General features: G+C 36.3%; 1 protein-coding gene across 1 annotated transcript in view; it reads right to left on the bottom strand.

The window, feature by feature from the left end:
• The window catches only part of LOC137047715 (collagen alpha-3(IX) chain-like), a 94,561-nt gene that overhangs the window by 22,778 nt on the left and 45,030 nt on the right, over positions 1-26,753 (bottom strand). Inside the window, exons 10-23 of the mRNA XM_067425548.1 lie at positions 24,689-24,771; positions 19,128-19,199; positions 18,258-18,387; positions 13,547-13,943; positions 10,020-10,100; positions 6,976-6,993; positions 6,331-6,423; positions 4,385-4,420; positions 2,930-3,001; positions 2,583-2,627; positions 1,515-1,550; positions 1,266-1,289; positions 1,111-1,164; positions 674-745 (exon numbers count right to left, since the gene is read on the bottom strand). Coding sequence (XP_067281649.1) covers positions 674-745; positions 1,111-1,164; positions 1,266-1,289; positions 1,515-1,550; positions 2,583-2,627; positions 2,930-3,001; positions 4,385-4,420; positions 6,331-6,423; positions 6,976-6,993; positions 10,020-10,100; positions 13,547-13,943; positions 18,258-18,387; positions 19,128-19,199; positions 24,689-24,771 — 1,213 coding nt within the window. The remainder of the gene's footprint in view (positions 1-673; positions 746-1,110; positions 1,165-1,265; positions 1,290-1,514; positions 1,551-2,582; positions 2,628-2,929; positions 3,002-4,384; positions 4,421-6,330; positions 6,424-6,975; positions 6,994-10,019; positions 10,101-13,546; positions 13,944-18,257; positions 18,388-19,127; positions 19,200-24,688; positions 24,772-26,753) is intronic.

Genomic DNA, 26,753 nt, shown 5'->3' with positions numbered 1-26,753 from the left:
GGGTAAACCCAGCCTGATCTGCCGGTGATTTGATTTCTCCCTGCAGCTCAGTCTGGAAACCTGAACATTCATTTCTACTGCTTCTCTTACACTTTTGCGGGAACCAATCACAGACTGGCCTATCCACCTGGCACGCTATTGGTGGGTTTAACACGATGACGGATAGAGAAGCGATGGGTTGTTGACAGTTGATCACTCCTCTTGTTGTCTGATTGGTTGAAGGACTATCCAATTGCATACAGAGTTATTTGAATTATGCTCGTTGATCACGCCTCTTGTGGAGAAGAAAATACAGAGTAGACTCCCCAGACCGATGTTCAATCTTTAATTGAGCTTCGTCTGGTGATAGTCAGACAATGCTCCCCTAAATTACAATGGTAACTGCCACCATTCTTTCATGAGACCAAGTGTTACAGATTTTCATTTTGACTTGCATTACAGACTTTTTTTTCAGTCTAGTAAAACATGTTCTAGACTAAGATCGCTGAATACAGTGAGACATAGGCATAAACTCTAAAAGTAAAACTCCACCATTGAATGTTCTGGTTAAATGTAGACTTAACTAAATTAAGCCCATACAATGTCCGTTCCTTGTAAGTGGATTGAAAGCATTCACCATACGTAAGATTGCTCATGAAACATGAAATTAGGAAATGGTAGAAGCCGGTCTTACTGCTGGTCCTGGAGGGCCTGGTGGGCCTGGTGGTCCTGGGAGCCCAAGTCCTCCTCTTGGTCCAGGAGGACCCTGAAGAAATATCGTAAGGGACATTTATATTCAGGTAACAGAAACAATCAATAAAGTAATGACATCAAGTGTGAAAACCTATATCTATTGCCAATTATACACTGCAAATGTGGCATAGAAGCACTTCTGAAATGGCATTTAGGTGTCTTTACACGAACGCTGCTCAGAGGTGGCATGAATGCATTTACACAGCACATATAACTATACTTTGACACTAAGGGCTGAAGTGGGTCAGAGCAGGCATAATTTAGTCAGGCTTTTAAGTGGCATTACACCGAATTTTGGGCTGGTACAGAGCAGCATTAACTCTTTAGCTGTGTTAAGATGCCTTAGTATTAATGTGACACTTTGAAAAGAATTTCGACCTCAGGTCCGATGTTTCCTTCATCTCCTGGAGTCCCAGCCTTCCCTGGGGGTCCCTGCATGGTCGAGAAATACCATTAAAATTTGTAAATGTAAAATTAAAAGCTGAGAATGAGACTAATTATAGTAAGACCCATTATTTTATTGTTTTACATACTGGTGGCCCAATAGACTCTGGTCCCTAGAGGAAAAACAAAAACAGTATAAGTCAAACCTTCAAAAATGCATAATTCGTCTAAAAAGCATGATGCCGTCATTATTGCAAATTAAATACAATCAAAAAGACAAGAAAACAATGATAATATGACAATACAATATCAACAGAACATGTCAACATTACAAACACAAAATGTAGCATTTAGCAGAAAAGCATTGGTTTGCTTTCCAACAAGAGGAAAAGACTTACAGGGGGTCCGGCAGATCCAGGGAAACCAGGAAGACCCTACAAACCCAATAAAACCAAATCTTAGCATGTTGACATCAATTTAGTCCCACCAGATTTTCACAAATTATGGATTTTGTGGTGGTAATTTCCAGCTTTTTATAGTTAGTTACCACACTTACCTTATTGTATATGACAATAGATATAAAAATATTAGTGTTTTAACATTTTCAGATATGTTTAGTATTCAGGTAAAATACCACATAAAATTGAATAATCAAATGTAAAATAAAACAGCACAATCTTCACTGAGTGAATTAAATATACTGATTCTTATTAAAGCTACTGAAGTTTAGTCAAGAGCAGTGAGTGAGTTTTCTGTCTGTAATTAATGTCAATGACAGACGGCAGCAGGAATATTAGGCTGCTGTTACTTTAAGAACTTATGCACGAATCTAATATATTCAATTTTCTCCAATCTTTACACTGACTTAAGACATAACCGACTGCATTTGTGTGAAAACGGACATTCAAGCATGTGTGAAAGGTGGCTTTCTGTGTCAATGTGTACATACTGCATTGAGTCATTTTTGTGGCTTTGTTGTACTGGACTGGACTTCCCAACTGGATTATTTGCCTTTTTTCCAGCTACACCGAGTTCCCACAAGACTACAGCTAGCCGTCTAAAACATTATTTATGTGAATTTAAGCATTGGCTAAGTGGCTAAACGCATCTCATTGTCATGTAAGGGCCCTGTTCATGTTGGACAGACATTTTAATTGCATTTTGTGTCTGTTAAGAGGCACAAAGACACCCTTTATGTTTATGCCCCCATAACTGCCCTTTTAGCTGAGTGGGAGCTCTGGACATTAACTGCAATAGCTCCGTGTTGCAAGCACCAATCCCTATACCTGTACTCACAAAGGTATAATGATCAAGATTAACTTAAAAATTCCCCGGAGTTGTCCTTTAATAACTCTTTTTAACATCAAGCAACATCCTGAGCTTTATTTTCTCGTTTGTGGAATCGTGAAGAACTGTAGGGACTGAATGTGAATTCAAACAGATGGAGTCATTCTGAGGTCTCTTACTCTTTCTCCCACCGGTCCTCGTGGCCCCATGGGGCCCATTGGTCCCTACACACATATAAGAATCAATTAACATTACAGTGATTAATTTAGAACAGTGAAATAAAATTGTGTGCAAACATGAAACTGACATGCAAATCTGTAAAACATTATTGATTGCCACATTAACATATTACTAATGATCAATACATTTGTAATAGTGTTTGTTTATTTTCGTTAATATACATTAATAAAAGTACAACTATTCATTGTTATTTTGTGTTAACTAATGCGCACTACCAAATGGAACATTATTGTAAAGTTTTATCCTGTCATTGTGGTTATTAAATATGATACGTTTCAGTACTAACCATTGGTCCTGGGGCCCCCTGCAGTCCTCTCTGTCCTGGCAGTCCAACCTCGCCTCGATCTCCTTTACTGCCCTACGACACACACAGAAGGACAAAAGCAGTTTCATCACCGATCAGCATCGACTGCAGCTGTTGCTGAGATAGGGCAGGGCACGGTGGGTCTATTGTAACATAATTAGCGATGCCGCACTCCTCTATGCATCTGTTCTCATCTCATCGGACCAGTCAGCTCTGAGCAGCATTACACCTATTTATGACACACCACGCTTTCCCTTAATAGATACTGACACAGAGTATAACGGGCAAGTTCAATAACGGCGATATTCAATCTTACGGAATGATGTTTACATACTACAAAATATTGCATAATGCAATTCACATGACACAAAGCATTGTTCAAATATAGTTCTCAGAAGTCTGTTTAAAGTATAATCCAGCATTGGCGGGGTCCCTCCTGAATTATTATGAGCAACTTTTTTTAATAGAACATTTCTATAGCAAAAAACAAAAAAAACAATAGATCCTTTTTATACAATTCCTTATCATATTGTGTTGCCTAATGATTTTCAAATGCACATTTAATTATTTATTATTTATTAACATTGTGTAGTTTTATTATATTTTGAACAATATATATTTATATATACACTGATTAGGCATAACATTATGGCCTAATATTGTGTTGGTCCTCCTTTTGGGGCCAAAACAGTGTCCTGACCCATTGCCCACTGTTGGCGCTTTCGGAGATGGACAGGGGTCGGCATGGGCACCCTGACTGGCCTCCAGCTATGCAGCCCCATACGTAACAAACTGTGATGCACTGTGTATTCTGACACCTTTCTATCAGAACCAGCATTAACTTCTTGAGCAATCTGAGCTCCAGTAGCTCGTCTGTTTGATCGGACCACACGGGCCAGCCTTCACTCCCCACGTGCATCAATGAGCCTTGGCCACCACAAGCACTTTTGATTGATACTGACGACTGCAGAGCGGGAACACCACATAAGAGCTGCAGTTTTGAAGATGCTCTGACCCAGTCATCTAGCCATCACAATTTGGCCCTTGTCAAACTTGCTCAAATCCTTACACTTGGCCATTTTCTAATTCGTCAACTTTGAGGACAAAATGTTCACTTGCTGCCTAATATATCCCACCCACTAACAGGTGCTGTGATGAAGATAACTAATTATTTTGTTTGTGTGTATGTGTGTTTTAATAAGAATAGTATTATATATCAACTTTAAAATCTTACTATAAGCTTACAAACCTTTTTCCTGTCTTTAATTTAAAACGATATATCAGCTTTATAATCTTTGTAGCCTAAAACTATTATCTTAGTGTTAATAATAATAATAGTTTTATTTATCATCTTTATAATCTGCTGCAACATAAAAAATATTATTGGCTCATCAGTATATCAGAATTTCAATATCAGTCCTCCAATTTCATACTTACTGGAGCTCCAGGGACGCCAGGGGTGCCTGGAATACCCTGAAGAACAGAAGAAAACGTTAGAAAAGACACTATATGCTAAAAAAAATGGACAAGTCAGTGAGACAGGACAGATGTGTTGACATGAGAACATCTCTAATGAGCAGTTTCTGCCTCCCTGAACAAGAGAACAAAACCCTAATGAACTGAGTCTAAAGGAACAGCTCTAATGGAGGTTCACTAGACTTTCGGTACAGGAAAACTCTGGATCACAGAAGATGAAAATATAACAAGTTAAAAACTATCATTGCAACTTGTAATTATTTTGATTTGAGTATTGCCACAGGGAATGAACAGGAAAATCGAATCCTATGTTGTTGGTATACTTGCTTAATGTAGAGACTAATTATGTTACGGGTATTATAATTCGTTTTTAGTATTACCATATTGTATGTATTTCCTGTTTTTTTGCAGATAATAATCAAATTAAGAAATAAAAATATTTAAATACATAAAAAATTGATTTTACATATTTGTGTACAATATAGCCAGTGAACATACTAGCAATTTCCCATATAAACATGTCATGTTGACTACTTTTTAAGGCAACACACCTTAAAGGGTTAGTTCACCCAAAAATGAAAATTCTCTCATTAATTACTCACCCTAATGTCGTTCGACACCCATAAAGACCTCCGTTCATCTTCAGAACACAAATGAAGATATATTTGTTGAAATCCGATGGCTCAGAAAGGCCTTCATTGACACCAATGTCATTTCCTCTCTCAAGACCCATAAAGGCACTAAAGACGGCGTTACAAAGCCCATCTCACTACAGCGGCTCTACAATCATTTTATGAAGTGACGAGAATAGTTTTTGTGCAAAAAAAGACGTATATAGTGATGGGAAACATTGTTTTAAATTCGGTCTACCATTACTATACAAGTCGCTATTTATTTATTTTTGAGCACAAAAACTATTCTGGTGGCTTCATAAAATGATTGTAGAGCCGCTGTAGTGAGATGGGCTTTGTAACGCCGTCTTTAGTGCCTTTATGGGTCTTGAGAGAGGAAATGACATTGGAGTCAATGAAGGCCTTTCTGAGCCATCGGATTTCAACAAACATATCTTCATTTGAGTTCCGAAGATGAACGGCAGTCGAACGGGTGTCGAACGACATTAGGGAAAGTGATTCATGACATTTTTGGGTGAACTAACCCTTTAAAAAAAGCAGGTTAAAACAAAACACACAAAGATACTTCCCTAGCTGACTGGTTATATTAAAGAGACAGTTTATCCAAAAATGAAAATTAGCCCATGAACTACTCACCCTCAAGTCATCCTAGGTGTATATGACATTCTTCTACAATCTGAGTTATATAAAAAAATTCCTTGCTTTTCTAAGCTTTATAATGGCAATGAATGTTTTTTTTTCTGTTTTGAAGTCCATAAAAGTGCATCTATCTATTATAAAAGTGCATCTATCTATTATAAAAGTGCATCTATCTATTGTAAAAGTGCATCTATCTATTGTAAAAGTGCATCTATCTATTGTAAAAGTGCATCTATCTATTGTAAAAGTGCATCTATCTATTGTAAAAGTGCATCTATCTATTATAAAAGTGCATCTATCTATTATAAAAGTGCATCTATCTATTGTAAAAGTGCATCTATCTATTGTAAAAGTGCATCTATCTATTATAAAAGTGCATCTATATATTATAAAAGTGCATCTATGCATTATAAAAGTGATCTATCCATTATAAAAGTGATCTATCCTATAAAAGTGATCAGGTTTGGCAATTCTTGTTTCATTTTTAAAGAGGGGATTTTGGACATCGCTTTCTATTCCTCCACAATCAGAAAACACTGTCAAACATGCTATGAAAACACAAACAGCCCAAAATCTCAAAATTGACCACTTAATTAATTTACATCAGTCATGTTTATATTGAACAGAAAGACATACGTCTCTCCCGTCTCTGCCATCTTCTCCTTGGGGTCCACGGGCCCCCTCAGGACCCTCAGGGCCGGGGGGACCAGGGATTGGCTTGGGATCCGGCTGTAAAAGGGTTAAAGTAGTAAAACAAGGAAAACGGTAAGTAAATGTAAACATGGAGCCTTTTAGAACTTTTTATTATTTGCTTTAGTCATAAATAACCAGTTTCATTAAACACCAAAATCAATAACTGGAAAGGCTACAAATAATCTCTCTCTCCCAGGGACCCTAAACAATTACTTTAACACAATAAAGAATAAAAAATATAAATCATTAGCTCTCTGCCGCCAGCTTGTCGTTATTAGCTTAAGCTTCAAGCGAGCCAAGGAACAACATTTAGAAATTAAACGTATTCTTTAAAGGAGGGTTCTGTTAATTTCCAAATAAATTTCTTATAAAATATTTACCTTTATTTACCTTGTGGTGTTAATAATCTCACATATAAATACATAATTCAAATGCATAAAAGCTGTTCCGGGTCATGTTTTGTGGATTGCAGTAAGTGTAGCAGGTAGCAACGAGTCATTTCAGCAACAAAGCATTGTAGTAGATTATTTGCTAAAAATAATAATAATAAATTAATTAAAAGCAAAACAAAGTAAAAAAATCAAATACCTCAGCATTGGCATACATCTGAAGAAGCAAGAGAGAGAGGGAGAGAGAGAGAGAGAGAATTAAGATTATTGCAGAGTTAGTGAAAATGAAACCCCTTCACCAAAAAGAGAAAGCACACCTGTAGATGGCGCCACAACATGCGGCCTACGATAGTGCCCCGCCGGCCAACTCATCAAAAAACAAAGCAAATGCGTGAATGTCGATATTAACGTCCACCGCTAAGTGGCAAAGTGAGATGTTGCGAGGTCTGTTGAGGCAACTGGCATTTCCAGTCTGACATAGCAATAAACCACAGACATTTTTAAGCTTATGCAGTGTATATTAGACTGAGAGCAGGGCGTTTCTAGGATTTTCATTTTAGTGGGGCTCAGCCCCCAGTGAGGGATAGGCCTGTAGAAAAAATGGTAACACTATCCAAAGGTCCAAAATTGCGCTATTAACTAATAGCTTACAAACATGCATACCCAGAAGATATTGGCTGTTTATCATTACTTATAAAGCCAATATTAACACCTTATGCATGGCCATACTGTACATGCATTAATCATACCCAATAATTTAAGGCAGTTTAAAAGATCCCAAATGTTAGGGTGGTTAGGGGGCATGCTCCCCTGAGAAAATTTTGATTTCTATGATCTACATATGTGCATTTTAAGATGTTCTGAAGGCCAAAAAAAAATAGATAATATCTTGAAAACCATGTCACTGGGCAGTAGATTATTTGTCTTTCTTATGTCCACATCTCTCTTTTTGTCAGTGAATAAAGTAAACATACTGTTTACATATTAACATACTGATATAATATATATATATATATATATATATATATATATATGTTTCATGAATAATTTTCTGAGACATGTTAATTTACTGTTTAAGTTTTAAGATTATTAAATTCACAATATGAACACATTCATTACTAATGCCCAATACAGGCTGAAAATAGTTTTTTTTTTATTTACTGAATGTTACAAATAGAATTATTCATTTAAAATATATACACATTCATTATTAATCTTATGCCTAATCTGATGAAAATGGCTTTGTTTATATTTCTTGTTCGTTAAGGCCTACATGAATCACATAGGCATATTTCCAGTTAAAAATGGCGAAATTAGACAAAAGTTTCTTACATTTGCCTAAATATTTTATTGTTTTGTTTAACATTTCTGACTTAAAGCAGCAGCTGTCAAACATGAATGTTTAGTTTAACTGCTTACATTTATCTTATTTTGACGTCGAGTTGCGCTGCTACAATTTGCGCTCAGCCTCAGCAGTTTCTGTGTGACCATAAAGCCCGCCTACTCTGAAGGCCGTACCTAAAAAGGGCCTAGCGACGCCCATGACTGAGAGTAATGCTGTTAATAATAATATATAAAAAAATTGGGACTAAACTCTTAAATTGTACAATTTTATTAAGTTTACAGCTAAAACCCATCTTAAACCAGCTTACGGTTGTTTAATGGTCTTTGCTGGCTAGGTTTGATAGCTTTAGCTGAGTTCTGGGTGCTTGCTGATGAGGGTAAAAGACCAGCCAAACCACCTTTCAGCAGGTAACTGACTTGATTTTCCCATATTTCAATTGTTAAAGGGATAGTTTGAATTAAAATTTGATTTTTATCTGCTTACCCACAGGGCGTCCAAGATGTATCTAACTTATGTTTTGTATGACAAAACAGCTTTTAAGGTTTATTCAGCTATTTAACATGAAAAAAGTTGAGATAACTCAAACAAAGTTTGTACGACTATTGACCCTAATTTGAGAAAACTCAAAAATGTTCTGCAGCTGCTTGCCTTCAACTTTTAAGTTTTCTCATTTTTTTGTTTGCAGTGTGTGTTTGTTTCTTCAGTAGAACAGAAGATCTTTAACTCCAACTGTGTTGTACCGTGTGCCAGTCAATGACCAAATGACCAACTTGGAAAATAAGCCTATTTTCAAAAAAAGTGAAGTGGTCCTTTAAACCCTGCGGCTCGTGGGGACACATTGATGTCTTAAGACATGAAACGATCAGTTTCTGCGTGAAACCAAACAGTATTTATATCATTTTTTTTTTACCTCAAATACAACACTATGTACAACAGCCGCAAGCGTACCATCACTTCCGGTAAGTGAGGTCAAATGTACAAGATACGGCGTCTCTCAATGGGATACAAGTGGCAGAAGTGATCTCTTGCGCGTATCTCTACGCCATATCGTGTAATTTGACCTCACTTACAGGCAGTGATGGCCCAGGGACAGCTGATGTACATAGTGTTGTATTTGAGGTAAAACATATATATAAATACTGTTCGTTTTCTCAAGAAGTTGTTTATGCATGTTATTTTTTTACTCTCAAAAAAATTACACCCCATTGACATGCATTATATGACTGGCACAGTGCAACGGTTTTTAGAGTTAAAAATCTTCATTTGTGTTCTACTGAAGAAACTAACACACCTACAGCTTGGATGCCCTGTGGGTAAGCAAACATAAAATTTTCATTTTTGGGTGAACTATCCCTTTAAAAATAACAAAAATGATGGCTGTGTCTGAAATTGCCCCATAGCCTTAAATATGGGACAGCCATTTGTAGTGATGTCCGGAACCATAGTGGATGTTATCAAGTGCACTCATTCAATGATTTTGTATCAATTGAATTCAATATTCAATTCACTGCAATAATGAGTGTACAACTGATGTAAGCGTCTGTTTCCAAGATGGCGCCCGCAGCTTTTCCAATGTGGCTACAACTTATAACGTATACAGGTATAAATTCAGGTTTTATTGATTATTAAACTGTATAATTGTGTTTTATACATGCTAGTTTACACAAGAGTTCAAGATAAATCTTTTAATTTACTGGAGCTCGTTTGCTACCTTTCAACTAATTATTACACGGAAAGCTCAAAATATTCGAAAGCGGCAGCCCTTCCGGCACACTCGTTTTCATTCACTCCTTCAAGTGGACTTTATTAGTGAAGGGTATAGGGGCAATTCCGAACACAGCATCTGATTGGTCATTTCTCATTTAAGGCGAAACAGGAAGTGATGAGTGCATGGTTACCTCAGTCAAAGGAAGTTCCGTACAGCTCTCTCTCTGAGCTCTCTTTGGGTCACAGTGAATCAGCATCCACTGCAGCTCAAACTGGAAAACATAAAACAATCAAGTCACTGCTTTATTAGTACAGTATTTACAACAAAAAACGATATGGATATATCACAGGTTGTGTTAAAGTTCCATCGTGTATGTTTTTTTAGCTGTGGCAGAAAAATCTGAATGCTAAAGAAAAACACAAGCCTTTTATGATTTATATCAGCTTTAGGTTTTTCTGTTTTAGTTCACTGTAAATGTGACTGACAGCACTACCAGACTTATTTGTATCCATCCATTTGGACAGGAAATGACATGGTGCTGAGGTTCAGCAATCTGGCAGTAAAACTCATCAGGCAGTGTGGCAGTTACACAGAGCGACAGTCACATTTATCACAGGTACAGACTGTAACAGGATGGGATGGATTTGGCAGGTGCGGAGTGACGGTAACCTTCATCAAATACAGTAGGGATCAAAACAATGTTCAATATTAGTTCAAAAAAATCTTTGTTACCTATTTAAAAAGCCTAATTCAAATCTTAATAACGTATGGTAGGCTATATGTCTGAACAACACTGCTATTAAAAAAGCACTACATTTTTTTGGTTACATTTTATTTTTAAGGTTTTCTTGTTACAGTGTAATTGTACATTTAAGCACTGTGTAATATTAAATGATTACATGTATATTATAGTCGCTACATTTTTTATACTATTACATGTTACTACCACATGTAACGTGTAACAAGGACACTTTAAAAAATTGTGTTCCCATATTTTTTGTTGATATGTTTTAGGCCAATGTGACAGAGGGGGATAGATAGAGGAGTAAAATAAAATACATAAATAACAAATGTTCATTTTTCTGTATTTCGACATCTATGTGAAATTAATCTTATGTGAGTGTTTTAAAATGTTTCAAAAGTAAACTACTAGTTCCTTAATAAATTATTATTATTATTAGTGTTGTCAACATTAACATTATTTTTTATATTATTATTATTATTATTATTATTATTAATAATAATAATAATAAATAGATAAATAGCTATTGTAATTCATCTTTTTCATTTCTAAATCTATATGCAATTTACCAAGAGGATTTTTTTCACAAATGGATTGCATACAGCAATCAAGATCCATTAGTGCTGTTAGATACAAAAAAAAATAACTTATGATCAGAATCTGGTTGCGACACAGTAAATGTAAGATACCTAATATTATATACAAATAGTTTAGAAGCTCACTTTAAAGTTTTAATAAATATTTTAATCTATATTTATATTGAGATATAGTCTGAGGGCAGGTGGCTTTAGTTGAAGCAAAATAATAATAATAAAAAAAATGTATTTGTCAATGTGAAATGGTATATTTGTGTTAAAAACACGATGTTGTAGATTAATGTCAAAGTAGAAAAAAGTCATATAAAAAAAACAAAAAACAATGAAAGGTAAAATGTGGACCTTTTCTAAAATAATGTTTAATGTTAGATAAGTTGTAAATATATATTTTAATCTACATGAATAGAAAGTTATGGTAGGTGGGTGTTTTTATATATATTTTTTAATATCATCTAAATCAATATGCAATCATCATGAGACTGTAGACATGAGACATACCTGACAAATGCATGCTATTTATTTATTTCTTATTTAAAAATATATATATTAAAAAATAAATAATAATAATATATATATATATATATATATATATATATATATATATATATATACAGTCTTGTTCAAAATAATAGCAGTACAATGTGACTAACCAGAATAATCAAGGTTTTTAGTATATTTTTTATTGCTACGTGGCAAACAAGTTACCAGTAGGTTCAGTAGATTGTCAGAAAACAAACAAGACCCAGCATTCATGATATGCACGCTCTTAAGGCTGTGCAATTGGGCAATTAGTTGAAAGGGGTGTGTTCAAAAAAAAGCAGTGTCTACCTTTGACTGTACAAACTCAAAACTATTTTGTACAAACATTTTTTTTTCTGGGATTTAGCAATCCTGTGAATCACTAAACTAATATTTAGTTGTATGACCACAGTTTTTTAAAACTGCTTGACATCTGTGTGGCATGGAGTCAACCAACTTGTGGCACCTCTCAGCTGTTATTCCACTCCATGATTCTTTAACAACATTCCACAATTCATTCACATTTCTTGGTTTTGCTTCAGAAACAGCATTTTTGATATCACCCCACAAGTTCTCAATTGGATTAAGGTCTGGAGATTGGGCTGGCCACTCCATAACATTAATTTTGTTGGTTTGGAACCAAGACTTTGCCCGTTTACTAGTGTGTTTTGGGTCATTGTCTTGTTGAAACAACCGTTTCAAGGGCATGTCCTCTTCAGCATAGGGCAACATGACCTCTTCAAGTATTTTAACATATGCAAACTGATCCATGATCCCTGGTATGCGATAAATAGGCCCAACACCATAGTAGGAGAAACATGACCATATCATGATGCTTGCACCTCCATCCTTCACTGTCTTCACTACTGTGGCTTGAATTCAGAGTTTGGGGGTCGTCTCACAAACTGCCTGTGGCCCTTGGACCCAAAAAGAACAATTTTACTCTCATCAGTCCACAAAATGTTCCTCCATTTCTCTTTAGGCCAGTTGATGTGTTCTTTGGCAAATTGTAACCTCTTCTGCACATGCCTTTTTTTAACAGAGGGACTTTGCGGGGGATTCTTGAAAATAGATTAGCTTCACACAGACGTCTTCTAACTGTCACAGTACTTACAGGTAACTCCAGACTGTCTTTGATCATCCTGGAGGTGATCATTGGCTGAGCCTTTGCCATTCTGGTTATTCTTCAATCCATTTTGATGGTTGTCTTCCGTTTTCTTCCACGTCTCTCTGGTTTTGCTCTCCATTTTAAGGCATTGGAGATCATTTTAGCTGAACAGCCTATCATTTTTTGCACCTCTTTATAGGTTTTCCCCTCTCTAATCAACTTTATAATCAAAGTACGCTGTTCTTCTGAACAATGTCTTGAACGACCCATTTTCCTCAGCTTTCAAATGCATGTTCAACAAGTGTTGGCTTCATCCTTAAATAGGGGCCACCTGATTCACACCTGTTTCTTCACAAAATTGATGACCTCAGTGATTGAATGCCACACTGCTATTTTTTTGAACACACCCCTTTCAACTAATTCAACTAATTGCCCAATTGCACAGCCTTAAGAGCGTGCATATCATGAATGCTGGGTCTCATTTGTTTTCTGAGAATCTACTGAACCTACTGGTAACTTGTTTGCCACGTAGCAATAAAAAATATACGAAAAACCTTGATTATTCTGGTTAGTCACATTGTACTGCTATTATTTTGAACAAGACTGTATATATATATATATATATATATATATATATATATATATATATATATATATATATATATATATATATATATATATATATATATATATATATATATATATATATATATATATATATATAAGAAGCAGTAAAATGGGTGGCCTCTCACCACTACAGAGGTGTTGGGATCAGAATCCAGTCTTCCGATGAGAGTGTCTCCCTCAGTGTTGACATAGCCTTTCCTCTTGATGGGCTTCTGGTCCACCGGGTGACAGTCTACGTACAGCGTCACCAGCTCCTTCTCCACACCAACCATCACTTTGTGCCATTTAGTGTTGAAGAGGACGGAAAGGCCCGGAAAGGTGACGGTCTGGACGTCTCCTTCCAAAGTGGTGAGGAAGAACTCCAGGGCCTGCTGGTCTCCATTCAGACGCATACCTGCCTGCTTCAGGCCGTCTTCGTCCACCACCTGCCAGACGTTCCACACCTTGTTCACCGTGTTCTTGATCATGCGGAAGGTGGTCATGAAGGAATACTCATCCGGGAAGCCCCTTGGAAAGTTCAGTCTTGTGGGAAACAAATACAGATATTTATTAAATATATCTTTCTTAATACAGGTCGTTTGTTTCACAACTGGATTGCAGACAGCAATCACTACAATACAATAAAAAATAATGTGTTATGATCAGAATCTGGTTGCGACCAAGCAAATGTAAGTTACCTAATATAATGGTTTAGAAGATGCCCTTTTTTTAGAAGGCCAACAAAGTTTTACATAGTTTAACATATAGTTTTACACTATATAAATATTGAGGTATGATCTAAAGGGGCAGGTAGCTTTAGTGATAAATCAAATCAAATAATACAATTAAATAAATAATAATAAATACATACAAATAATAATAAAATAATATTAAAAAATAAATTAATAAAATAAAATAATTAAAATGAACCATGCATGTTAAAAAAATAGAAAAATAGTAGGGCCGGGACTCGATTAAAAAAAATTATCTAATTAATTAGAGGCTTTGTGATTAATTAATCAAACTTAATCGCATTTTAATCGCATATAAATATTTGGCCTGATAACAGTGAGAAGTAATTTTTCACATGGATTTTTAGTATTGGATTGCATTAGTATTGGATTGCATTAGTATTGGATTTAGCATTTTTCAGTCATTGAATAATGACTGAATACATAAGCTTAATCAACAAAATATTGTTTATATTTTGTCATTATATTGTCAGTAAGTGTAGCAATAGCAAATTTGTGATATTTGAGGCTCGATGTGCTGCGGTGATACGCAAATTCCTTCTTGTATAGCTTGCACACAACCATGCTCTTGTCGACGCTTCCATCCTTTCGTTTTTTAAAACAACATTTCTCATCCACGGGGCCAAGCAAAGCCGTCTCATCAGCTTCTTCGTTCATGTTCACTCATGGTTTGTTGTTGTCGTGACTCGTGAGCGCTAGTTGGTGTTCCAGAATAATCGGTCCGTCGAAACTCATTCATTGAAAAACGTTCCGCAGTGCAAAAATTAAAAAATGCGGTAAAAATTATGTTTTTTTGTTTTTTTTTTGTAATTAATCTTAGTTAACGCGTTAAAGTCCCGGCCATAAAAAAATAGTCATATAAAAAATAAAATAAAAACTATGGAAAGTTATGTGGAATTTTTCATAAAGAATAAAAAAACAAGGTTTTAAAGCTTGTTTAAAATATTTTAATATATAATTTAATCTATATGAATATTGAGTTACAGTTGGATGTTTTAGTTAAACTGCGTTAATAAAATAAATTAAATAAATAACATTTTTTTAATAAATAAACAAATCAAATTCAAATAAAATAAATAAAAATAGAGAAAATGACATGAAATGGTACATTTGTGTTAAGAGCTTTCTAAAAATTATTTTCAAAATAGGAAAATTACAATTTTAAAAACTGATTGCAGGTAAAATTGTTAAACTTTTTCAAGAATAGCATTGTAAAAGCTTACATGTTGCACTCTAATGTTGCATTGGAAGTTACTTCTGCAAATTTATCATTTTAAAAAACATTTTTTAATAAAATGACGTACTTGTCATGAAGTGCATCTATTTATAAAAGGGATCTATTAGCTCTAAGAACACTAATACACCTTGATTATTGTCTGATCATCAAGGGAATAGCCCTGCATTATACACACAGAGCAGCTCGGCTTCAAGTTGCTCTGAGATAAAATTATGAATAGCAAACAGATCAGAGCGAAGAGCACTTTCATCTTCAAAGCCTGTGTGTTGTCCGTGAGTTATTTCAAAGGGACTGGGCTGGCTTTCGTAGCAGTGCGTTAGAGAATCAAAACCCGGGCTGCAGGCAGTGGGTGAAAAACACACACCATCTGAGAATCAATTACCTTGTCTGGTTTTACACGCACCATCTCTGGGCTCGACCCCGTGTGGCGTTTTAACAGCCAGAGGGGCTCTGCGGGAGATGTTCTTACAAACGAAGCAACGGCGGCCTTTAACCAGCTTGTAAATGGATCAAGGCGAGACCATAAATATGGAGTTTCCTGTTGGCTAGTAAAAAAAAATGAGGGCCACTGATCGAAATAATCTGTCTCAAGAAATCACTTTCTCCCATTTGATTTCTAAGTCACGGACTCAGCACTAGATATCAGCACTTCAAAGACAAGCTGAGAGTCCATTTAATAATCTGGTGGTGTCAGTTACATTACGTTTCCTTTTGATACATCAGTTTATATGTATTGATACTTCCCTTTTCTGGATAGTAGTTTTCATGTAAATCTAAGCATCACACCCAACAAAAACTAATTTCCGGGCGATGACAACCCTTAAAGCTCCTGCCTGATCACAACCCTTCTTTTTCCACAACCTTTCTCTTTTGTAATGTCTCTCAGCCATCTCTCTTTCTACAGTCTTTCCTAAAAACTCACTCTCCTCCCCCGTCTCGAGTAGACACGCCCTCTACTGCTGATTGGCTAAAAGTGTGTTGTGCTGCTCAGTCCAATCCACTTTAAACAGCGTTTCTGAGAAATTCAAAATAAAAGTTTGTGTTTACATAAAGTTGTGTGTACTGTGTATAGTATAATTATTATGTAATACACACACATGCATGTATATATTTAAGATTTATATATATATATATATATATATATATATATATATATATATATATATATATATATATATATATATATATATATATATATATATATATATATATATATATTTATATATATACACAGTATGTACCTGCAAATATTTCTTAAATATATAAATGAATGAGTAAGTTATTATACGGGTTAATTATACACAGTACACACACAAATATAATGTAAACACAAACTTTTATTTTGGATGTGCTTAAAGGTGCACTATGTAGTATTTTTGCAGTAAAATATCCCAAAACCACCAGGCCAGTGTTATATATTTTGTTCAGTTGAGTTCTTACAATATCCCAAATGTTTCCAACTGTTTGTAAATTGTGAGTAAATTGTGAGAACGTCTGAGGGAGTCGTCTATCAATTGCATCATATCTGCGTTACCCTCGGTTTCTGGTTTTATTCTGCAGACACGCTTTACTCTTAGCAGTGTGAACAAGTGTCACAGCAGCCGCCGAGCGAACGCACAGAGTAACATCATAACTTAAATGTGTTTAATATGATAAACAGAGCTGCGTTACCTCATCCTCATGACCAGAAAAGCAGAAATGGCGCCAGTGACTGTGTGCCGTCATAATCAAAGTCCTGCTGCTCGCGAGCCGTGTGTTTGCGTAACAATCGCTCCAGCGGCCTTGCTCAGCTCCTCAACACTCGGTCCTGCTCTGCTTCATACTACAGTAACGTTAATAATCACATCCATGAACATGATTTCTGCCTGAGTCCTATCCCGATTCTTTTCCACCGGCTGTGAGGTGAAGACCAAACGTCCCAAGATTCTGAGCTCAAACTTGGCGTCATCAAACTACACCTTTGTTTTGAATAGGCGCCCTCTAGCGGGCGGAAAAGTTATAGTGTAGCTTTAACCATGATTAATCGATTGCCCAGCACTACATTTCAATAATAAGTATGGCTCTAGTATGTTAAAGTTTATTTCTTTTTCACAAAGGTATAACTGATGTTTATCAGTTCCCTCTTTAAAGTGTTTTATAATATTCATGTTCTTTAAAGCACAAAAATGATTTGTAATACTTTAGATTTTCCCTTAAGCCTCTTTTCAACATGACTCTTTTGTTCCTCAAACTACAAAAAAATGACAACCAGCTGAAACGTAACTATTTGTGTGTCAGCGTGATTGCGTGGGGCGTCTGGGTATGCAGTGTGCGGATCCACATGGGTTCAGACAAGTTCATTTTTGCATTATTAGAAGCTGTTCAGAGAGTGATAACATCTGTCTCTGACCTGTAATAATGCAACACCTGAAAAAAGGAGTGTGTGTGTGTTTGAGCGTGTGTCCTGAATAACCCTACTTTATGGGGACAAAACGTCCCCAGCAATATCTGAAATTCTTGCCTTTGCCATGAGTGATGTTTTTTGAATATCTAAAAAATGCTCAAAGTTTTCTGTGATGGGTAGGTTTAGTGTAAAGGGATTGAATACAGTTTGTACAGTATAAAAATCATTATGTCAGCATTATGAAAGTCCCCATAAAGCATGACAAAAACGATTGTGTGTGTTGTGTGTGTGTGTGCATACACTATGTAAAATATTTAGCTTTGGTTCATGTTGTTAACCCCTAACAAGGTTAACAATGTAGTGACAAGAGGACAAGTTTTTCTTGTGTAGTTATACATAATTTATCTGTGTTTTTGCACAAAGACATTCCTAGTGTTTAGCGTGTTTCGGCACACAGTTTAAAGGGTGGTCAGCTTCATGATTACCTGGTTGGGATCTGGAAGTTGGCCTCTTTGTCGAGTCTGTACGCCACCTGAAGGGCTGTGGAACCTTCTACCTTTCTGACGCCCTTCAATGGGATGACATCCAACTGAAACTGTGTGATCAGATCAAATCCTGGCACACAGATACAATCGAATTGGTTCATTTAAAAGTAGAGATTTCAAGCTTTCTACAGACACACATCTCATGTCTGTGTGGGAAATCAGACTTCAGATCCAATTATAATACACTTTCCATTAGCATTTGTGACAAATTCATGCAGTAAATAATTTAATGCACCAAAAATATCAAGTAGGTCTCTCTACATCGATTTGCTTCAGTAAAAACTTTTTGCTTACTCCCCATTACCAGCCTGTGCACAGAGCAGCACATGTTTGTGATTTGAGGTTGCACCATCCGCATTATTTCTTAAAAGCGAAGGAGTTGCAACCAATTAAGATCTTGCTGAGCTAGAAGTGTTTCCACTGCAGAAATTGGCCAGCCACAGACGAACGTTTTATTTGCCTCATTTGAGATCTAAAGATGTCTTGAAACAAGGCGACTATCAGCTTCCGCATCTTTACCTACTAAAGCAAACAGATTCATGCCACTGCATGCCCTACTTAATGCTAATTATAGGTAAACAATGCCTGAATGTAGAAAATTTTTAAAAGATAATGCATGAAGGATGGAGGTTAAATATTCTATTACTATATCAATGAACAATCTGCAGTGCAAAAAGCGCTATATAAATAAAAGTGACTTAAATGAGCTAGACTTATTTTAGATATTCAAAAGGTTTAGACATAAGATTTGGACATGCAATCCTAAAAAGTCAGTTCACAGCACGTTTTCTCACAGGAGCTCTATTTTACCTGGAAGGTCATCTTGTCCATTCTTCATGGTTGGGCACACCGTGTCGCCATCTAATCTGTTCAAATCCAACTCTGAAAAATTAATAAGTGACATGAGTGTTGTATCAAGCCTTTCCACAGTAACATATCACCAGAGAATATGCTAAGATTGATAATACAGTATGTGACATTCACCCATCTTTTGACAGCAGGCAAACTGTACCACACATAAATATATTTTACAAAATAATAATAATAATAAAAATAACAATTATTATTATTATATTATTATGTGGTAGCGTAAAAGACCATTTGTGAAATGTCCTTACTACTAAATATTCCCCGGTCAACTGTTAGTGGTATGATAAAGTGGAGGCAATCGGGAACAATAGCTCAGCCACAAAGTGGTAGGCCATGTAAAAATCACAGAGGTGCAGAGAGCGCAGACCAACTTTTTGCAGAGTCAATAGCTACTGTCCTCCAAATTTGCGTGGCCTTTAGATCAGCTCAAGAAAAGTGTGCAGAGTGTTTCATGGAATGCTCATCCAAGCCTAACATCGCCAAGTGCAATGCAAAGCATCGGATGCAGTGGTGTAAACCATGCCGCCACTGGACTCTAGAGCAGTGGAGACATGTTCACTTGAGAATCTAATTTCTCTGTCTGGCAATCTGATGCACGAGTCTGGGTTTGGCCGTTACCAAGAGAACGGGACTCGCCTGACTGCACTGTGCCACGTGTAAAGTTTAGTGGAGGGGGGATTATGGCATGTTTTTTTTTTTCAGTGGTTGGGCTTGGCCCCTTAGCTTAATTGAAAGGAACTTCAATCATTTTTCAGCATACTTCAGCATATCAAGACATTTTGGACAATTTCATGTTCCCAACTTTGTAGGAAAAAGTTTGGGGATGGCTTCCTGTTCCAACATGACTGCCCACCAATGCACAAAGCAAGGTCCATAAAGACATGGATGAGTGAGTTTGGTGTGGATAAACTTGACTGGCCTGCTCTCAACCCGACAGAACACCTTTTGGATGAGTTAGATCAGAGACGAGCCAGGCCTTCTCATCCAACATCAGTGCCTGACCTCACAAATGGGCCAGAATAATGATGAACAATTCTCATAAACACACTTCTAAACCTTGTGGAAAGCCTTCCCAGAAGAGTTGAAGCTGTTATAGCTGCAAAGGGTGGGCCAACTCCATATTAAACCCTACGGATTAAGAATGGGATGTCATTAAAGTGCATGTGCATGTAAAGGCAGGCGTCCCAAACCTTTTGGCAATATAGACTGAGTGTGTGCGCGTGCGTGCGTGTGTGCGTGCATGCGTGCGTGCGTGCGTGCGTGCGTGCATGTATGTATGTATGTATGTATGTATGTATGTATGTATGTATGTATGTATGTATGTATGTATGTATGTATGTATGTATGTATGTATGTATATATATATATATATATATATATATATATATATATATATATATATACAGTATATATATATATATATACACACACACACACACCGTAATATATGCCTTACCAGTTGAGCTACAAGAGTAATTAGATGTACAATAAACTAATCTATTTTCTAATTTGCACTAGCATCATTTAAAGACCATATGTTCACCGCTGAGCATAAGATGTGATCAATTTGTTGTAATTACAGTCGGGAAGCACTTTCTGGAATTATGGACTTAAGTGTACATGTGTGGGCCTGCAGGACAGCTTTCAGAAGGTCAAAAGATGACTGACAGATAAAGTCGACTGTGCTCATTTGTAATAATCTAATGTAAATGCACAATGGGAAAACAAATGTGACCCTCCATCTATCACGAGGACAGTTTTCTCCCATGAACATTAGACCGTCTGATGGAGAACATCAGCATTGTTTCATTATAGTTCAGCATTTTACAGCGCAATGCACTTAAAATATCCTAAGAATGGACATAAGATTTTTATAGATGTATGAACTGTATGTTAAAGAAACCCCAAAAAATGCTACTAAAGGTAGGCTAAAATCAAAAATTTAGATCATATTTGATCACTTTGATCACAAATGTGCCATGATATGACCATGTTTTGGGGCATTCATGATGGTTTTAAGACAATATTGTGATGATAATACTATGGTATTCTTTTAAGTATCTTGGAAAATAAGTGTACAGTATGGTAATCACACAGTATCATGGCATATACCGCAGTATTACCATCAAGTACCACCACAGCGGTTTTTGTAAAGGTTGAAGTTTGCCTCTGAGACCAAAACCGCAGTGCTGAAAATCATGCGATAACCGCATGGGGAGATGGAGGGCTTCAACCTGCTGATGCAGCTCTTTAACACAGGAACAGTATGAACAGACACACTAACATCTGGAACTTTTTGAAAGCCTGACATAAACAGGCAGGAGCAAGAGTTACCATATTAAAAAAGGCATTTCCCTGTGTTTTTACAGTGCTGTTTATCCGGGCGCAGAGCCTTGTGAGAGCGCTTTAAACCTCATATCCTCTCGTGTCATTTCAAAACCCACCCATTAGAGCAAATGAAGGACAAAGCAGAGAATGAAGCCACACTCGCTCACACTCGCACATTTATATGTGCCTGCAGACATGCTTATGGTGGCACAGTGGTTCAATGTGGACCACACACTGAGGAAGATTATATTACAGTACATTATATGAAAATAGTATTTCAGTCTCTCTAGAAAATACATTTTTTGATGTTTGATTAAATGTGTTACTTGCCATTTCTTTATTATTATTTATAAAATGTACTGTTAATTTAAGAGGGAATATTGTTTCAAAATAAATCATACACCAAATTATTTTATTAGTGTAAGGTCACATGTAGTATCAATGTTGTTTTACTATGTGGTGCTCCTATTCATCTACCGTATTCAAAAATTGTATGCACCTCTTTATGGAAATAACATCACAACATTTATTTCCATCAAGAGGTGCATACATTTCTGGTCAAGCTCTTGTATTGACAATGCAAGAGTGCGGTACTCTGTAAAGTCTCCTTCAGCACATCCCAAAGGCTTCCAAAGAATTTAAGGACTCAGGGTGCTTTCACACCTACCTTGTTTGGTCCGGATTTTCGGACTTTTTAGTTTGGTACGAACCAAAATTACAAGTGTGAAACCTCCCTCATACCACTGTCTGGACCAAACAGACGAAATTTAGTCAGACGAAAAGAGGTAGTCTCGGTCCGGACCAAACTGAACAAAGGTTCGGTTCGTTTCTTGTGTGAAAGCATTTTCTGTATAGTTCGGACTTTCAGACCATTTACAGGAAGTTGGTGTAAGATTAGTGAAAAAACACAGATTAAACTCACAGCACATACAGTGATGGAGCGCGCAGCATTTTAAACAGAACCGCTCAGTCAGCTCGCGTGAACAATGTGCGTTGCTTGACTATTTATTTTCGAGCTTTATATATATATATAGTGCTCTCATACAACCATTCTTTCACTATTTGAGCCTGATCAATCTGGACATTGTTATCCTAGAATATGGCCATGATGTGTCTCCCTACATGGCTGTTTAAGAAATTTAAAGCTACACAATCTATCAATTAGGGTTAGAAAACCTGTTGCCAATCATGTGACATGAAACATAATCACTGCAATAATGATCCAATCATTGACTCATAAGTATTTGACTATTTAAATCCTAACATTGATGACTTATTTTTCTTTTTTGACTGGGGAGTGTATTTCTTAAGTGAAATCAAAGTGTTTTGGGTTTAAAAACGCCAAGCTTTATCTACAGTCAATAAAATACTGCGAGTGATGTATTTAGTTAATAAAAGCAGACCAAAAGTGGGGTAAAAAAAACATTAACAGTCAAAAATGACAACCTTTTTTAAAAGTGTAATTTTTTGGTAATAATAGCATAACAATGGATTTATAAGTCATCATTTTTGACTGAGAACAACAAGCGTTTAACATATGTGGAAAAATACCCAAATACAAAAATTATCAAAATATTTTTGTTATACGCGGGGTGATCAAAGTCAGTAGGTTTTAATCCAATGCGATAACATTAAAGGGACACTTCACCCAAAAAAGAACTATTTTTTTTAAAAAGAAGTTCCAAACCCATAATACTTTCATTCCTCTTCAGAACACAAATGAAGATCTTTTTGATGAAATCTGAGAGCTTTCTGACCCTCCATTGACAGATACGCAACTACCACTTTGACGCTTCAAAAAGTTCATAAAATTAATCCACATGAATTGAGCAGTTAAGCCAAAATTTTCTGAAAAGAGACTCGATCGCTTTATATGATAAACAGATTTAATAGGCTTTTATTCACATATAAAAATTCATCAACTCAAACGTCAGATATGGAAAAAGGAAGTTCGCTTGACGTGCAAGAACCAATGAGGTTCATTCTAATGTAACATCACGTTTGAGCTTCTACAAGAACCAATAAGGTTCATTCTTGTGTTACGCAGCTTGTTTGAACTTCTGCGAGAGGTTTGTCTGTTCAAGGGGTACTTCAGCGCTGGGAAGATGAATCTGTATTTAAACGGGGTCATTAATGTAGTAGAAATGTGAAATTATTTTTGAATTTGATGCCTTCTAGACTGAGAAAATGTATTTTTGTCTCATGGGGATGAAAGACAACAATTCCCAGAATGCTTCACTGCCCTAAGAGGCCACTCCCAAAGCCACCACTACTGAATCACTTTCGCTTTTCCACCACCGTTACAATTAAAAACTGAAGGTGTGTGTTCAATATATTGTGATTTAGCTGCTGAGTGAGTGTCACAAACGCAGCAGGAGTCAGATTACACGCATCGTGAATGAGCTGAGGTAAGAGCTCTCATGATGAGAGCTGAGGTAAACGAGTCCGCGCTCGTGGCAGTAGTTCTCAGCGCGTGTTCAGTCTGGTGCGTTTTCAATTCATTCCTTTGGAAGTTTAACTTGAAATAGGAATTAACTTAAGAAGTTAAAACACGATCATTCGAATATACTCCAGGGTTTCTACTGATAGAAAGCCATATGCTAATCGCTGAAGTAACCCTTTCATCATATAAAGTGATGAAGTCTTTTCAGAACAATTCGGACTAAACCGCTCAATTCATATGGATTCGTTTTACGATCTCTTTATGAACTTTTTGAAGCGTCAAAGTGGTAGTTGTGTATCTGTCAATGGAGGGTCAGAAAGTTTTCAGATCTCATCAAAAAGATCTGAATTTGTGTTCTGAAGATGAACGAACGTCTTATGGGTTTGGAAGGCCATCAGGGTGCGTAATTAATGACAGAATTTTAATTTTTGGGTGAACTATCCCTTTAACTAGTATTTTCAGGAAAAAGAAGATCCTTGTGTCAAAATGACCAGAACACAATATTAGTGTTAAAATGTTAACTGACCAAATAGGACCTTCATCATCATCATCAATCAGTTTTCTTGATTCCTCATATCTGAGATTTATTAATACCTGACAATCAACAACAACGACGACTAAAAAAAAGGAAAGATAAAAAGGCTTTATGGAATGAGTACCAGCGCAAGAGTATTTGATCACTAGATCAGATTTCTGGGATACATTAAACATCAAAAGAAGTAATACTCACGAGCGAGAGCTGGAGCACAGAGCAACGTGAAGACAATCATCCGCGTTAAACATCCTGCCAATGTCCGTCGCCAGACCCGACTCCTGCCAGAGAGAGACGGACACCATTCTGATTCACATCATGATCATAAAAATAATACATGCAAACAAATATTCAAGAGCGAAGAAGAAATAATGCAAAAGTTGGACTTTTATCCAGAATATTGCTAAGATGCGTCCCCCATTAACATCTGTGGAAGTTTTGACAGTGGAATATGGATATTTTTGGTCCCTGATACAAAATATGTTTTGATGTACACAACACAACTGCTGAAAAGTTTTTTTGCATACTTTTATTTGAGCAAATCAGCATATTAGAATGATTTCTAAAGGATCACATTACACTGAAGAGTGGAGAAATGATGCTGAACAGTCAGCTCTTATCACAGGAATAAATTATGTATTATATATTCAAATAGAAAAGTTATTTAAATCACAATATTACTATTTTGACAATAAGGTTGACAAACCCCAGCAGCTCCATGAAGAGAACCATGCTGAGATACAGACAGAGATACTGAGCTTTTGATGATGATGATGATGATGTATGGTGTGTGTGTGTGTGTGTGTGTGTGTGTTTTAAATTGCCTAGAGAGGCATAGGAAGGTGACAGATATTCTGCCTGAGTAATGAAGACAAATGAGTCATGAGTCTCACACAATGAGCACCACATGTTCACAGCGATGCACACACCTAACCCTGTCATCCATCCATCCATAATCCATCCATTCATAATCCATCCATCCATCCATCCATCCATCCATCCATCCATCCATCCTTCCTTCCTTCCTTCCTTCCTTCCTTCCTTCCTTCCTTCCTTCCTTCCTTCCTTCCTTCCTTCCTTCCTTCCTTCCTTCCTTCCTTCCTTCCTTCCTTCCTTCCTTCCTTCCTTCCTTCCTTCCTTCCTTCGAGCTTAAGACTCTTTTAGTTTCAGAAACAAGTACAGAACACATGCAGTATGTCATTCAGTCCCCTGTTGTAAGTGATGTTTTCATGAATATTACGCATAAATTTCCCCGCTACCTGACAGATTCCATATATCTGAAACAGATGCTCTGAGCGTTCACAGCAGTCTCTGCAACTCAATCGACCTGTGCATGTTTTGGTCGATCGCAAAACTTGGCAAGCCCTTTGCCCGTCAGTCATCATGTGTTGAAGTACACTGACACTAATTCGATCAAAAATATCTGCCTCAAAAAATGATTCAGACATCAAAACTTCTCTGATATGAATAACAAATGAGTCAATAAAATGTTTTCAAATGTCAAAGGTTTTTAATGGCAAAACGTCTCACCAAGTGCTGATTCTATATACACTCTTTCTTACACATTTTCTTATTGATAAATGCTATTTACACCAAGTCAAGTGAAAATAACATTTTCTTGGTGATAGATGATATTTACTAAGTGCAAATAGTGATGTATTCTATTTACACCATGTAAAAGTAGCAGTTCTTTGCAATATGTAAATAATAATTATATGCAATTTATACTTTATTTTGACAGATACATACTATTTGCAACTCAGTATTGTTGTACATTAACAGGATGCAATAAGTGTAAATGTGTAAATTATTATATTTATTTAAATTATTAAATGGATGCCATCTTAATGGGACAATTAAAGTCCTCCCTAGACCTATCTCTACCCAATAAATGCTTTTATTATTTATTTATTATTAAACTTTTAGTTAGGCACCTTATTTCCATTTTTAGATCATTTTCTTAATTTTTATTGAAAGTAAATGCCTTTTCCGATGGGAAAGGGGAGAAGAGCGAGCTTAGCAAAAGGTGGATTTGAACCCGGGTCGACCGCGTCAAAACCAAGATCCTTAAGCCTTAGCTTTACTGACTACACCACTGAAGATGTTAAATTATATGAATGTCTTTTTATGTCCCAACCAGACATTGTTAGGCAGAGATAATGACAATAGCACTTGCCAACAAGGCACGCTATTTGCACTTGGTGTGAATTGACACTCCGTCCTTATTACCAATGTTACAATTGTTCTGCTTAATATTTTTGTG

This window comes from Pseudorasbora parva, chromosome 19, assembly GCF_024679245.1.
Source record: "Pseudorasbora parva isolate DD20220531a chromosome 19, ASM2467924v1, whole genome shotgun sequence".
NCBI lineage: Eukaryota > Metazoa > Chordata > Actinopteri > Cypriniformes > Gobionidae > Pseudorasbora > Pseudorasbora parva.
Note: the sequence above shows the minus strand (reverse complement) of the source record. Positions and strands in the feature narration are given on the sequence as shown.